The sequence below is a fragment of the Misgurnus anguillicaudatus genome, chromosome 7 (assembly GCF_027580225.2).
Source record: "Misgurnus anguillicaudatus chromosome 7, ASM2758022v2, whole genome shotgun sequence".
In the NCBI taxonomy this organism is placed as follows: domain Eukaryota; kingdom Metazoa; phylum Chordata; class Actinopteri; order Cypriniformes; family Cobitidae; genus Misgurnus; species Misgurnus anguillicaudatus.
Window position 1 is genome coordinate 1,659,888 of NC_073343.2, and position 14,008 is coordinate 1,673,895.

Consider the following 14,008-nt stretch of genomic DNA (forward strand, 5'->3'; position numbering starts at 1 on the left):
GAAGTACAACAAGCTCAAAGGTAGCGGTCGCAAACACAAAGTACAGTATAATAAGCACTGCTTCTATACAAGAATAGTATGCAAGAATAACATGCAACGTAAGAAAGAGTCTCTCCACCACGGCTGTAATTCCAATCTAATAAAGCAAATGAAAATGAAAAGGCTGTAACAAACTTAACTATCATTTGGAAAGCCAGCAAAAGATGAGCAGAGAAGGAGGAAAGGAAGATGAGAAAGTTAAAGGTTATGCAGCAAATAGCCTACAATATGGGATGGAATACGGCTACCAATGAGATTAAAACCTACACTACTGCTCAAAAGTTTAAGGTCACTTAACTAAAATGTTAACTATGGTCATAAAATCATTAAATCTGAAGGCTTATGGTTAAATGCTTGAAATTACTTTTGTAGACAAAATATAGCTGTGCCAAACAGATTAATTTTTGTTATTAGAAACCAAAAAATATATTTTTTATAAATAGATGACTTACACTGAATATTGAAGAAAAAGCAGCCACTAAAAGACCTTATCATATATAAACTCCTTCTATACTTTTAAAAATTCATCCTAAATTGAAAATTTAAGAAGCTTCTTGAAAAAATGACACACAGTTTTGCAGTTTCAAGGCAAAGGGTGACTTGCACTTCAGATGATGAAATGTAACCATTGATTTATTTTGGATGCTTTAAGTCACCAACAAAATTCTCACAGACACAGTTACAATTGCGCTATGTCGTAGTTTGGACATGTTTATTATTATTCTGTAATATGGAAAAAATGTAAATAATAAAAAAATGTCCTCGGTATTTGAAAAATCCTGGCTACGGCCTTGATTGCTAATTTTTAAAATCCATACCGGTCTTGACAACACAGACAGTAGAAATTAAACTCTTTAAATCTTTTTAAAAAATGTTACACTGCCATTTCTTTTAATTTGAATTAGTTTAGCCAATACACACTAGCTTAAAACTTTTTTTAATTCTTAACACAAGAATTGTGTTGGTATACTGCCTTAATACAGAGAGCTACTATAAAAACTGACTCAATTAACCATAATAAAACTGTATTTACAGTATTTATATTTATGTGTAATCAGTTGACAAAAGTTTTCCTTTTATTAATTAACAGGAGAAAATGCTTCATAAAATATCTTTAAAAAAGTATAGTAACAAAGTAAACATTACACCTTTACACGTTCCTCAATGCATATATTTCTATATGAATTTAAATAAAATAAACTGATTTCTGCTTTATTTAACACATTAAATTCAGATTTTTAGATAAGAATTGTTAAATGCATACACAGCATGTAATGCAATTTTTACAATGGGTAAATCTAAATATTTTATAGGACTATGTAGTAATGTCTCCATCTTCTGGTGAAGAGGAGCCACTATGTCCGAATTAAACAAATTTAACTTGGTTGATGGCCAACTCACAGCAAAAACAAATGCATTTTATCTATACAAACTGCTTGTAATGAATATTATTGTGATATAGTGATCTCTTTCTATGTGAAACAAATCTTTTTTGTCGTTTGTTTATATATTGTTTGCATTTTGTTGGGTGTGGTGATGACACATGACAAAGCCACAAGCTGGTACTTGCAAATAAGGCCTATCAGATAGGCCTCCTCACCTTGCAGTCCCTGTCTGTAAAATGACACCTAAAGGAAAAAAATGCACAACCCACAGTCATGACCACACCTTCAAAATGAAGAATACATCAAAGTAGTTTCACACCTGTGTGGCGAATATGCACTCAGAATGAACCAGGGTTGCATGCACGTATGGCTGAAAATACTTAGATCAGGTTGGGCAGGATTTTTTTGATGGTTTTACATTTTCTTCCCAGTTTTGTGTGCTTCCTGTTTTTCTCATGGTTCCGGCATTGTACGGTAAGTGAAAAGATGTTATCATACATTAAAACAGGTCCAATATTTTAGTGTTTTCTTCTAAGCTATCTGTTTAACGACTGCTATTTGATTTAAAAAAAGTTTCTTTCTGTAGCATAGCTAAATTTTGTTTAGTAGCACCAAAACAGTAGTTGGCAAATACAGGTGCTATTCATATCTTAGTTATTATAAATATAGGACATGCTGGATTCATGTTGATTCATGTTAATTCATGTTATGCTCTTGCATTTGTCAAAGCATATTTTAGAAGTACAAATACTTATGTAGTATTTTATTGTATATTTTTACCTTATTTCTTTTGTTACTACAGTAAGTAGTAACTGTAAGTTTGTATCTGGAGCAAAATCTCTTTATATAAAATGTTAAGTGTAGCAGTTAATTTAGCCAGTTACATGTTACTTACTGTATGGCTATACAACAAAATAATAGGGGAGATATGTGTTGTTTTTGGGGGATTGTTTAAATAAAAAAGCCATAAAGAGCTCAGATGAAATCCTCTAAAGGCGAATGACATTTTTGTAAATGTAAAATTTTTTATCAGACAGACTATTAACGGATTTTGCAACACATCGGTATTTCTGAATGACCTTTAAATCCGATTACGTGAATTTAAAGCGAAAGTATTTAATGAATGTTTACGTGCCGAAATCATTATCTCATTTTTGACGGAGGTGGCGTTTAACGACTTTGCATCTGAGTTCCTCATATATTTTGTTGCAAATATATGTATAAAAATATACGTAATTATATTTCTCTATTCCATCTGCTCGCAGCTACAATGTATTTCATTCTGAGTATAGCCTACTTCTGAAAATGATTTATTTATAAATGCTGGACTGACTGGTTCAACTAGCCTACCAGTAAGTTACCATCAAAACAGATACCTGCTCACACCTCAATGTAATGCGTAGGACAAGTTTTCTGTGACAATGGTGTGACTTTTAGATACATTTCAATTAGCAACGTGAAAAAAAAATATTTAAACTTAAAACAAGTATTAAAGTCACAATGAAATTGAAATTAAAAAATATTTTTTTGGAAACCCTACTGTGCCCTGCTGAAAAAACAATAAAACAATTACAGAAAATTCTAATGGTTTTATTGGGAATTTTATTGGTTCTAATGGAATACGTCCCAAAACACAATACAATGTAGTGGTTTTAATGGTGAAAGCTATTGTTCCTATTGGTATTTTAATGGAAACCATTGGAATTTTCCGAAATGGTTTTATTGTTTTTTTCAGCAGGGTGGAACTCTTTTACAAATTACTGATCTGTGAGCTTCATTATTTTCAAAAACTTAAAGTGATTGTTCACCCAAAAATGATAATTGTGTCATCATTTACTCACTTTTATGTTGTTAAAAACCTTTTTAAATTTCTTTGTTCTGATGAACACAAAGGTAGATATTTTGGGGAATGTTTATAAACAAACCGTTCATGGACCCCATGTACTTCCCTAGTAGGAAGAAAGAATACTATGACAGTAAATGGGGTCCACGAATGGTTTGGTGTCAAACATTTCTCAAAATATCTTCCTTCGTGTTCATCAGAACAAGGAAATTTGTATGGGTTTGTAACAACGGCGTGAGAATGAGTAGATGATGACAGAATTTTCATTTTTGGGTGAACTATTCCTTTAATGTGCCCTAATCTTTGATCAAAAACGCCAATCTCCTCCCCTCCTCAAAACAATAGGCTTGTTCGACTTCATGCGGCGCCGGAAGAACCGACAGACGGATGACGTACCAAAGTACTACAAGCACGATTCGAAAAATCATACAGAGAAATCTAATTTCGACTCGCTCTCGCGGTACTTTGACGTCATCCGCCTGTCAGTTCTAGCCGTGCCGCATAAAGTGAAACAAGCCTTATCTCTCTTTACTTCCGGTCACGGCGTATGGGAGGTGGGTGGTGTTTGGGAGGTGGGCGGTTCCTGGGAAAATTTGCAAGGATTAGCAAATAGCAACATGACCCAACATCCAACGATCCAATCAATTCTCGATGGACGAATCCTACCATTTAAATAATTTCAGAAGTCATTTCACTCGTATATACGTCACGATTGGGCTGTTCTATTAATCGTTCTGAATTAAATTTTGATTCAAACAATTACAAAAACAAGATAATCAAGCTAAAACAATCAATGTCTATTAAGATATGAATTGCGTGCTGCTGGACTGATGTGTTTGTAAGGCCCTTTGAAGGCACCACTGCTTTGGTCCTGTCCACTTTATGTGTCGTGGCCTTAAATAGCACGTGTTCGCTTAGTCTACGAGTCCGTAGGCGAAGGGTGTCCCATCTGGTAATTTTTACGCTCTGAAGTGTGCTCATCAGCGCCCCCTTTGCACCCTTGATGCGGTCTTCAGCGAAGTCACAGAGTAATCATGTTAAATAACTGTGATTATGATTTTGAATCGGGGATGTTTCGACCTTCACATTTCCAGGAACTGGATATGAGACAAACAGACCCAGTTCCGGTAAATGTGAGGGTCGGAACATCCCTGATTCACTAACCATCCTTCAACGTGATGCCCAGCTGATGACTGACCAACGACCACCGTTTACATATATACAGTATATATATATATATATATATATATATATATATATATATATATATATCCCAAGGGTTTTCTCCTTCTAGGACTTTTTTCTCCTGGCTAAAAAGTCTGGGGGTTTTTTCTCCTAGGGGGTTTTCCAACCCAGGGAGTCAACCTTCATTGGCTTAACTTAGCACCCTCTTCTATCCGTTACATTAGTAATATGCTCACTTATAATGTTGATTCGTAACCGCAGCAAATTCTGCTGTTTATGCTATCTGTATTATGTTGTGCTATCTGTGGATTTTTTTGTGTTTTTCAATGCTTCTATTGATGTAAAGCTGCTTTGAAACAATTAGCAATTGTGAAAAGCACTATATAAATAAAATTGAATTGAATTGAATTTTGCCCATAATCATATTGGAACGTGTTATCATGCTTTTAAAAACTAAAAAAAATGACAGATGCAGTGAAAGCAAAAAAAGACAAAAACTTTTTTCACTTCAGATAGGACCCGTGTTTTACTTCCCAAAACTGTTTGATTAGATTTTGAATCCGTTCGGAGTACCTGTTAGGCCTTTACAGGGCCTCCAGAGTTTAAATATTAATCGAATACCAAATCTCCACCAGCTAATTAAAAAGATGATAACACAAAAATGACATTTAATGACTAAAACCCATTAAAGTTTTTTTGGTTAAATTTAGACCATTCTGTCATGGCACCCATTATCAAGAGATTTGTTGACCCATACTAGAACGGCCTGGTTCTGGATGTATCTGTCATTTTAACCATCTTTCTTAGTCAGTTGTAATGTTTCATCACATTTGTGTTTTAGGACATCGGTGCTGAACAGGGATGAATTGGTCAGGACTAGAAGCCCTGCTCAGCGGAGTCAACAAATACTCCACAGTGTTTGGCCGCGTGTGGCTATCTATAGTGTTCGTCTTCCGCGTTCTGGTGTTTGTCGTGGCAGCCCAGCGGGTTTGGGGAGACGAGGGTGCAGGCTTTGTGTGCAACACCAGACAGCCAGGCTGCAACAATGTCTGCTACGATGCTACGTTCCCCGTATCCCACATCCGTCTATGGGCATTGCAGCTCATCTTCGTCACGTGCCCATCACTCCTGGTCGTGGCCCATGTCAAATACAGAGAGGAAAAAGACAAAAAGTATGAAGCCGTACATCAGGGTTCCCACTTATATGCCAATCCTGGTAAGAAACGTGGGGGCCTTTGGTGGACCTACCTGCTGAGTTTGATCGTCAAAATGGTGGTAGACGCTGCCTTCCTCTACATTCTTCATCACATGTATAACGGCTTCGACCTACCTCGTATGGTTAAGTGCTCGATGGACCCGTGTCCCAACACGGTGGATTGCTTTATTTCTCGTCCTACAGAGAAGAAAATCTTTACCTTGTTTATGGTGGTTTCCTCAGTGCTCTGCATTTTCATGTGCATCTGCGAAATGTTTTATCTCATCGGAAAGCGCATAGTGAAACGGTGTATGATGCCTCAAGAGCCTCAAAAGAATGCTAAAAGAATTGATCCCACACGCATGAGCAACGCAAGTCTGAGTTCGCGAAAATCGAAAGACACAAAATTAGATAAAACTGCCATTTAATGACAACTCGTACAACCTTCAAGGAAATAGCTCATTTTCTTCATCTATACCCAGAGGAAACAAACATGATGGACTCTGAAAAGAATATACTCTTGAAAAAGAGACATACAGTCTTGAATACTTCACAATCTTTGAACATTTTGATTTGTGAAATCTATTACTTCTGTAAGGTTATCATTTTAGAGACATCATTTTACAGTTAAAATTATTTGTTTGTATAACTAAGCTGTCACTGGGGAAGTACCCTTTCTAAAGGTCCTAATATGTACAATTTAGGTACATATAGGCCTACCGTATACATTTGGACCAATATTGATGTACTAGTGTGCAGTCTTTGGTATCAATATTTACCTCTGAGGTACTATTATGAACTCTTTAAGTACACGGTGTACTTTTTGAAAAGGTCCAGACACAGTGACAGCAAAGGACCATTTTTTAGAACAGTGTATTACTTAATAATGTTTTTGTCCTGCTTTTGTCATACAACTAATACAACACTGTTAAATTGATAAACTGATTTGTATTTTATAACAATAATTGTTAACCTAACATAGTACTTATTTATAAACTAACATGAATTTTCGTACTTCTTTTATTTGTTTTGTCCCTCTTTGCGTTAAAGGGGACATTTCACAAGACTTTTTTAAGATGTCAAATACAGTGGCGGCTTGTGACTGCTCATCCGAGGGGCGCAAATTCAAAATAAGTGTTCGGAGTGTCATGTGTGTTGCTTGCGTTTTCAAAATATGTCCTTGTTGTGCAATGTTAACCATGTGCATCACGTGTTTTGTCAAAGTAAATGCCTGCTTCACACGCGTCAACTATTTACCTTCACAAAATACACACAAGACACTCCCTTAACAGTAAACTCTGATTACGCATGAGATTATGCGAGTATCGGGCAAACGCGAGCGTCTTTTTTATCATAAACCCTTTAGAGACGTCTGCAGGAGGCATTTATTTTGACAAGACACGCGCAGAACACATTTTGAAATAAGGAACCACACACATGACGGGCTACATACATGTTGGGACGACCTTCGCATGGAGCGCCCACGAAAAAGAAGTCACTGGCCGCCACTGGTCAAATAAATCTTTGGTGTCCCCAGAGTACATATCAGGGGCGTAGCTAGAATTTTATTTTTGGGGGGTCCCATCTTAAAATGAGGGGGAAACTCTCTCTCTCTCTCTCTCTCTCTCTCTCTCTCTCTCTCTATATATATATATATATATATAGCTTAACACCTATAAATAAAACAGCTTAACACCTGTACACATTTAAAGCAGCATATTTACTTCACCGTTTCAGCAGAACATGAAGTAGAGTCAGATGATGTAGATGGCACATTTTCTCCTTCTCGTTCATCTTTCCATGCTTTTTTGAAAAAGCATAATATTGTACTTTACGCACCAGCTGCCATTGTCACTGAATATTAATGAACTCTCATGCGAAGATCCAATCAAGTTTGAAAACAGCTGTATTTTACCATGCAGCATTTTGATTTATTTTGATTTGATTTATTTTATTTTAAGCGATTGGAAATCTGAGAGGGCGGACATGTAAATGAGGGGGCCAAGGCCCACCCAGGCCCCCTCATGGCTACGCCCCTGGTACATATGTGAATTTTTAGCTTAACTCATTCACCGCCATTGACGAGATATTTCGTCATTTATGAGTTCATATTTAACTAATAAGTATGCCTTTCTGGACGAATTTCAAAGTGAAAGTGTAATACCGCTTCTATCCACCAGAATTTATCAAAAACGGAAGTTAAAAAGATTTAATGATTTATTTTAACTGCCTTTATGTTTGATAGTCATTCTGAGTCTGATCTCTAACATAAATTCCTTTACAAAAACGCAATTTTTAAGCTTTTTGCTCAAAATGTTGTATTTTTGAAGAGAAATATCCATATTTCAGTGTTAAATTAAGTAGAAAAAGTAAATGAATATAATGAAACGTTTTTTCCCCATTTTGTTTGTTTGTTTGTTTATTGTTTGTTTGAAAGCAAAGGGTGTGTTCTTTAATTTGATATAATTTGTATGTTTATATATTTATAGAAAAGAATTTTTCCTGCAAGGAATTTTGTGAAAATTTTGATAAAATCACAAAAATGCAGGTGGGCAACTTTTCTCAAAAAGGCTGGCGGTGAATGAGTTAAAATACCAGCTATTTTATCAAAGCATGTTAAAAATTGTATTTTGTAGATGTGAGCAAAAATGTGCCGCTTTTGGGTGTGTCCTTTTAAATGCAAATGAGCTGATCTCTCCACTAAATGGCAGTGCAGTGGTTGGATTAAGGGGCGGTATTATCCCCTTTTGACATCACAAGGGGAGCCAAATTTCAATTACCTATTTTTCACTTGCTTGCAACCTAGTAACTTAGTTTTCACCAGAATTTTTTTAAATTTGTACATTTTCTATGTTGATGGAAGCACTAAGGGACCCAATTATAGCACTTAAACATGAAAAAAGACAGATTTTCATGATATGTCCTCGTTAAATAACCGGATGCACGAAGCTGGCGTGGACTTGACAAATGTGCAATATTTTATTTTGTTTTATTTATTTATTTTGTAACAATCTCAAGCACTTTTTGTGAACCAAACCCATGATGCCCTTTTAGTTTGTCTCCAAATACATAACATTCAATGTCAATGTTGATTTTTTTGAAAACTTTGTGGTTGATCTAATATTTGCACATCTACAGTAATATGAGACCATTTTGCGGTGTTTTTGTTTACCTTTGTCTATTAAGTGTACAGAGCAAATAAATGTTTGTGCTTCCTGGAGTCAGTGTATGATGTGAAATGTGTATTAAGATTACAAACCGTACATCAGCAATACATTCTCAAGCGACCAAAAATGCCACATTAACACCTGTATGGCTTTTCAAACTCTTAAAGTACGCTATCCATCATTCTTTCATAGTTGGTTTGTCTTTTCAGTCCATATTGGTGTCAGCCTGCACTACGTTTGTACCCAGAATGCATTTAAAAATAAAAATGCTTTAGCACATAGTGCCCAGTGCACTTTCATTTACATGTTACATAAGAATCACCTCCTGATCTTTTACATTCAACAACCAATGATTACATCACTCCTACCTTTACTCGCTCACACACACAGTATCATACAGTCAAGCACAGAAAATGGATACATTATATCTTCATTCAATCGTGTTTTAAACAGAAATGTGATCAAACAAGTTGTTGTAACTGATAAACCTGTAGCAGGTTATGAACTTGTATATCATTATTTAAATGCATTGACCAGAAACAGAACATGTCCTAATGTATGATTCATTCACTTCTGCACTGCTCCTCCTACACATGTGCCCTGTCTTCAACTAAACCACACACGGCAAACAATCCATCCCACTCACAGACGCAACAGCACACACACTTTACAGCAATACCACCACATGCTGTTAGGCTCTAAGCCCTGTTTCTTCTCTATTGCTATGACGACATATAAGATTCAGAGCTATACACCACTCAAAAATTTCATATTTACTTCCTTATTTTGTAATGAGGAAGCAAAAGCGGTATAGTCATCTGTACAATTTAAAAAGACTAACTTGAAAATGTAATTTTTTTTAACAAAACACAATACCTAACAATTGACAACATATTGACATTTAACATTTACACTTATGCATTTGCCAGACGCTTTTATCTAAAGAGACAATACAGTGCATTTAAGATTTTAGTATATGTGTTCCTGTGATCAAACCTTTTGCGCTGCTATTGTAATGCTATACCAACTAAGCTACAGGACACACATATTACGCATAAATTATTTTTAGAGCACATAATAATCTGTTAATGATAGTACTAGAGATGCACCGATATAACAGCCAATAGTAATGGCCAATATATCCTGTAAAAAGTGAACAGGAAAATGCAAAAGCTCAAATTTGTGTATAGAAAATGTAAAAGTAAATCACTAGTTTAATTAACAAATAACATTCAGACTAAATAATTGTCTATTGGTGGGAATTTTCATATTGGTGTATCTCTAGTTAGTACCAATAATATTGCTCATTGCTTATATTAAAGCCATAATATAAGATTTTTGTAATAAAATATAAAAAAACACTTGCACAGCATGATATAGGCTTTTTAATGCAGTTCTGTACTTACATTATCCCAAAAGTTCTCAAGGATTTGTAAATCCAGAGAAATTCCTGTTTTAAATAATTGCTTGTTCATTGTCTCCCTTGTAATGGTCACCCTTTTAGTTACTTATCATCTGCTTTATTCTCAGTTTCCGATTATATAAATTATGGCAAACCGTGAACAGCATCTAACACGCAGCTGTTGTGCCTTGCAGCCAATCCATTGCAATGGCATAAAATTACGTGATCAAAAGTGTGTATGTAAAAAAAAACAGCAATTCATTAACTCATTAGTGAATTCCATTTCACAGATATCATCTCTGGATGGTGAAAACAACGTCATTAGGCTTTGCCTTGGTTATTGTGTCATTGCATAATAGCAATCTCTTATTGTGGCTTTAACAGACACATGTATTAGTAAATGTTTAAATTAAAGGCAGGGTGCGTGATCTCTGAAAGCCATTGTTGACATTTGAAATCACCTAAATAAACACGCTCCTACCCCAATAGAATCTGGGGGCCCTTTTTTTAAAGGACAAGTTCGGTATTTTACACTTAAAGCCCTGTTTTCAGATTGTTTATGATGAAATAGAATGGTTTTGACTGAAATTTGGACATATGCGGCTGCCCCGAGAATTTTCGGGTATTTGTTGTTTCACCTCCCACCTCTACAATGGGTCTATAGGTGCACTGGAACAATCCTTCCTAAAATGCATTAAACTTTCGTTTACAAAGACGTGAAACTCACCAAGTGGTCAGGGATGTTCACTGATATGCTCACACAAAAATCGCTGCAAAAGATGCTTTCCAACAGGTGTTTTAGCATTCGTTGTAAACTTGTGGACCTATTTTTCCAAACGCCTCACACCCGTATATTCTTCCGCTGAGAGCTTGAATAATAAACACTCCAGCCCAGGTGGTGGCGATAATCTGCCTTTGCCAATTGCAAGAATACAAATGGGTTCCCGGCGCGGAGTAATACCGTACCTCACAGCACATCTAATACAAGTCAATGGAGTTGGCAAAAACTACGATAAAACGTGTTGAAATGCGTCTTTTGCAGCGATTTTTGCGTGAGCATAGTGAACACCCCTGACCACTCGTGAGTTTCACGTCTTTGTAAATGAAAGTTTAATGCATTTTAGGAAGGATTGTTCATGTGCACCTATAGAACCATTATAGAGGTGGGAGGTGATACAAGAAACACGCGAAAAATTCTCAGGCCAGCACCATATGTCCAAATTTCAGTCAAAACCATTCTATTTCATCATAAACAATCTGAAAACAGGGCTTTAAGTGTAAAATACCGAACTTGTCCTTTAACAATCTAAGCGCACTGTCTAAATGGGCATGTGCGATGCCACTTTTTCTAATTTAACGACGGGAAAAATGGTTTGTGCGCCGAGCGCACGGTCGATAAGGGTTGTATCCATTCTAGTAATGAGTAATGGGTGTGTTTTGGGCGTAAAGTGTAATAAACCAATGAGAGTCTTATCTCTCATCCCCTTTAAAAGCCAGTTGCGCTGGCGCTATGTGTAATCCCTGTTTAGATTATGGACTTTGTAAACTGAAAGACCCCCAGTTTAACAATAATGTTTAAAAAATTGTGTTGTTTTCATTTTTATTGAAAATTTTTATTTTTTGGATTAAAACTTTTTAAAGCCGTTTTCTTTCAGTCATAGAAGTAAAAATAGCAGGCTTTTAATTGGTGTAAATGTATTGATATCCTATACATCCTTGTAATCTCATAAAATAATTTGCAAATATGCAAGAAAAGGTTTGTACTGTAAAAATACTTTATTTGAAACAAACAAGAGATAAAGAATTTACTAACGTGCAAAGAGCAGCGTTTCAGCACTGGAACAGCGCCATATGGGATTTTTTAAAAAGCATTACTTAAAATGTTTCTCATCTCACCATATCCACAGGTACAGAGTCATCATATACAATAAATCTGTGGGGTAGCATTTAAAAAACATTTAAAAATAGATGCATTTGTTTAAAGCAAAGCATTTATTTACTTACCAGGCTACAGGTGAAGCAGCTCTTTGCACCTTCGAACATCTCATAATCTGTCCTCATTTATGTCCAAGAGACTCAATAATAATCTTTTACATTTCAATGCTTCAATGCTTCAATCTTTTTATATTTGAAAAGCGTTTTGTGCTGCTGAGCATTCATGTATGTGATAAGCAAACCCGTGTTGTCGTCCCGTTTATATAGCGCATACTTCTAATGTGCTCTTTAAATAACAAAAAAACATATTGCGCCATTGACTTTAGACTAGCTTTTTGTTGGTCAATGGCGCAGTCTATTTTAGTTGCCTCAAAATAGCAACGCGCCAACAATGCGCCTGAACACACCTTGTTTTTAGATCAGAACCCATGGGCGCAAAGGCATTTGCTATTTAAACAACATGCCGCTAAACGTGAAAATTACAATTGCGCTGGGTCGAAACTAGCAAAATACACTTGCGTCGCGCTTTGTGCTGCATTGCGCCGGGTGTAAGATAGAGCCCTGGACCTTCTTTTGATAGACCCGCCCCACACATATGCAACCCGGGCAACGATGTCGGTTAGTAGACACGCCCCTTACTGCTGATTGGCTACAAGTGTGGTACTCGGCCCGACTCCTTTTTCCAAAGTGTTTTACAAAAATCACGCACCCCGCCTTCAACATGAACTAAGATTAATAAATACAGTATTTATTAAATAAGCTCATGTTAACTAATGTTAACAACTATAACCTATTCGTAATGTTTTATCAAGAAATGAATAAAAAACTAAACAAAAACAATTGGATTAATGTTAATATAGTAAATAATTTGTATTTAAATTATCTATAATAACCAATAAACACATAACCAAACTGGCACAAATGGCACTTATTTAAAAAGTTTACTTTTATAAGTGAAAACTTTACTTAAAACTCTAAGGGGCGGTTTCCCGGACCAGGATTAGCTTAATCCAGGACTAGGCCCTAGTTTAATTAGGATATATAGCTAGTTTTAAACAACATGCCTTACTAAAAACATTACCTGTGTGCATCTTGAAGTAAAACAAAGGGCCCTGATGTATTTTAAGATCTGTAAGTAAAAGTTGTTTTCAGTTTGGAGAGCTCTTAACAGTGTTTAAGTCTAGTCTAGTCTAATCCCTGTCCGGGAAACCGCCCGTTTAAGATGCTGGATTATATTTTACCCAGTGTTGGGTCAAAACTGGACAAACCCAACCCACTGGGTTGTAATTTAATCTATGCTGGGTGGGTTGTTTTAAGCCATTGTTGGGTCAAATATTAACATTCTCTGGGTTAATTTAACCCATCAGTTAGGTTTTTCTATTTTTTTTAAATAACCTAGGAAATTCCTCTTTTAAGGTGTTAAATTCCTCTATCTATACCAGTTTACCTATTCAACTTGATCCAAATCATTCATAGAAAATGAAACAATTGTCCAACACTTATAATAATGTAATTAATTCCCAAAACCTCTTATGATGAGCATGTTATAACTAAGTTACTGTGGTCAAAGGCAAACATTCAGGTTTGACAACAGGAACAATGTTCATGTTGTTGATACACGTTCTGTGTAACAGATGGAGAACAAAATGACGACAAATGTAGGTTACTAAAGAGCAACAATGTGCTGAAACTAAACCCTATGTGCACAAGTGAGTCCAGAATATGATGTTAGTGGACATTCGACCCACTTATGTATTATTCTGACACACAATGCATTCAGTTTGGCCTCGTTTATGCTGAACTAATTAATTTCACTAAAAATAGTCCCTTTGGCCCTTACAACACCACCACCAGACT

At 35.9% G+C, this 14,008-nt stretch overlaps 1 protein-coding gene and 1 long non-coding RNA gene across 2 annotated transcripts in view; both read left to right on the forward strand.

The window, feature by feature from the left end:
* Positions 1-14,008, forward strand: part of LOC141365231 (uncharacterized) — a 146,818-nt gene that overhangs the window by 23,808 nt on the left and 109,002 nt on the right. The window lies entirely within an intron of this gene.
* On the forward strand, positions 1,713-7,821 carry gjb9a (gap junction protein beta 9a). Its single transcript, XM_055171765.2, has 2 exons — positions 1,713-1,898; positions 5,294-7,821. The coding sequence occupies exon 2, from the start codon at positions 5,314-5,316 to the stop codon at positions 6,073-6,075; it is 762 nt and encodes a 253-aa protein (XP_055027740.2). The 5' UTR covers positions 1,713-1,898; positions 5,294-5,313; the 3' UTR covers positions 6,076-7,821.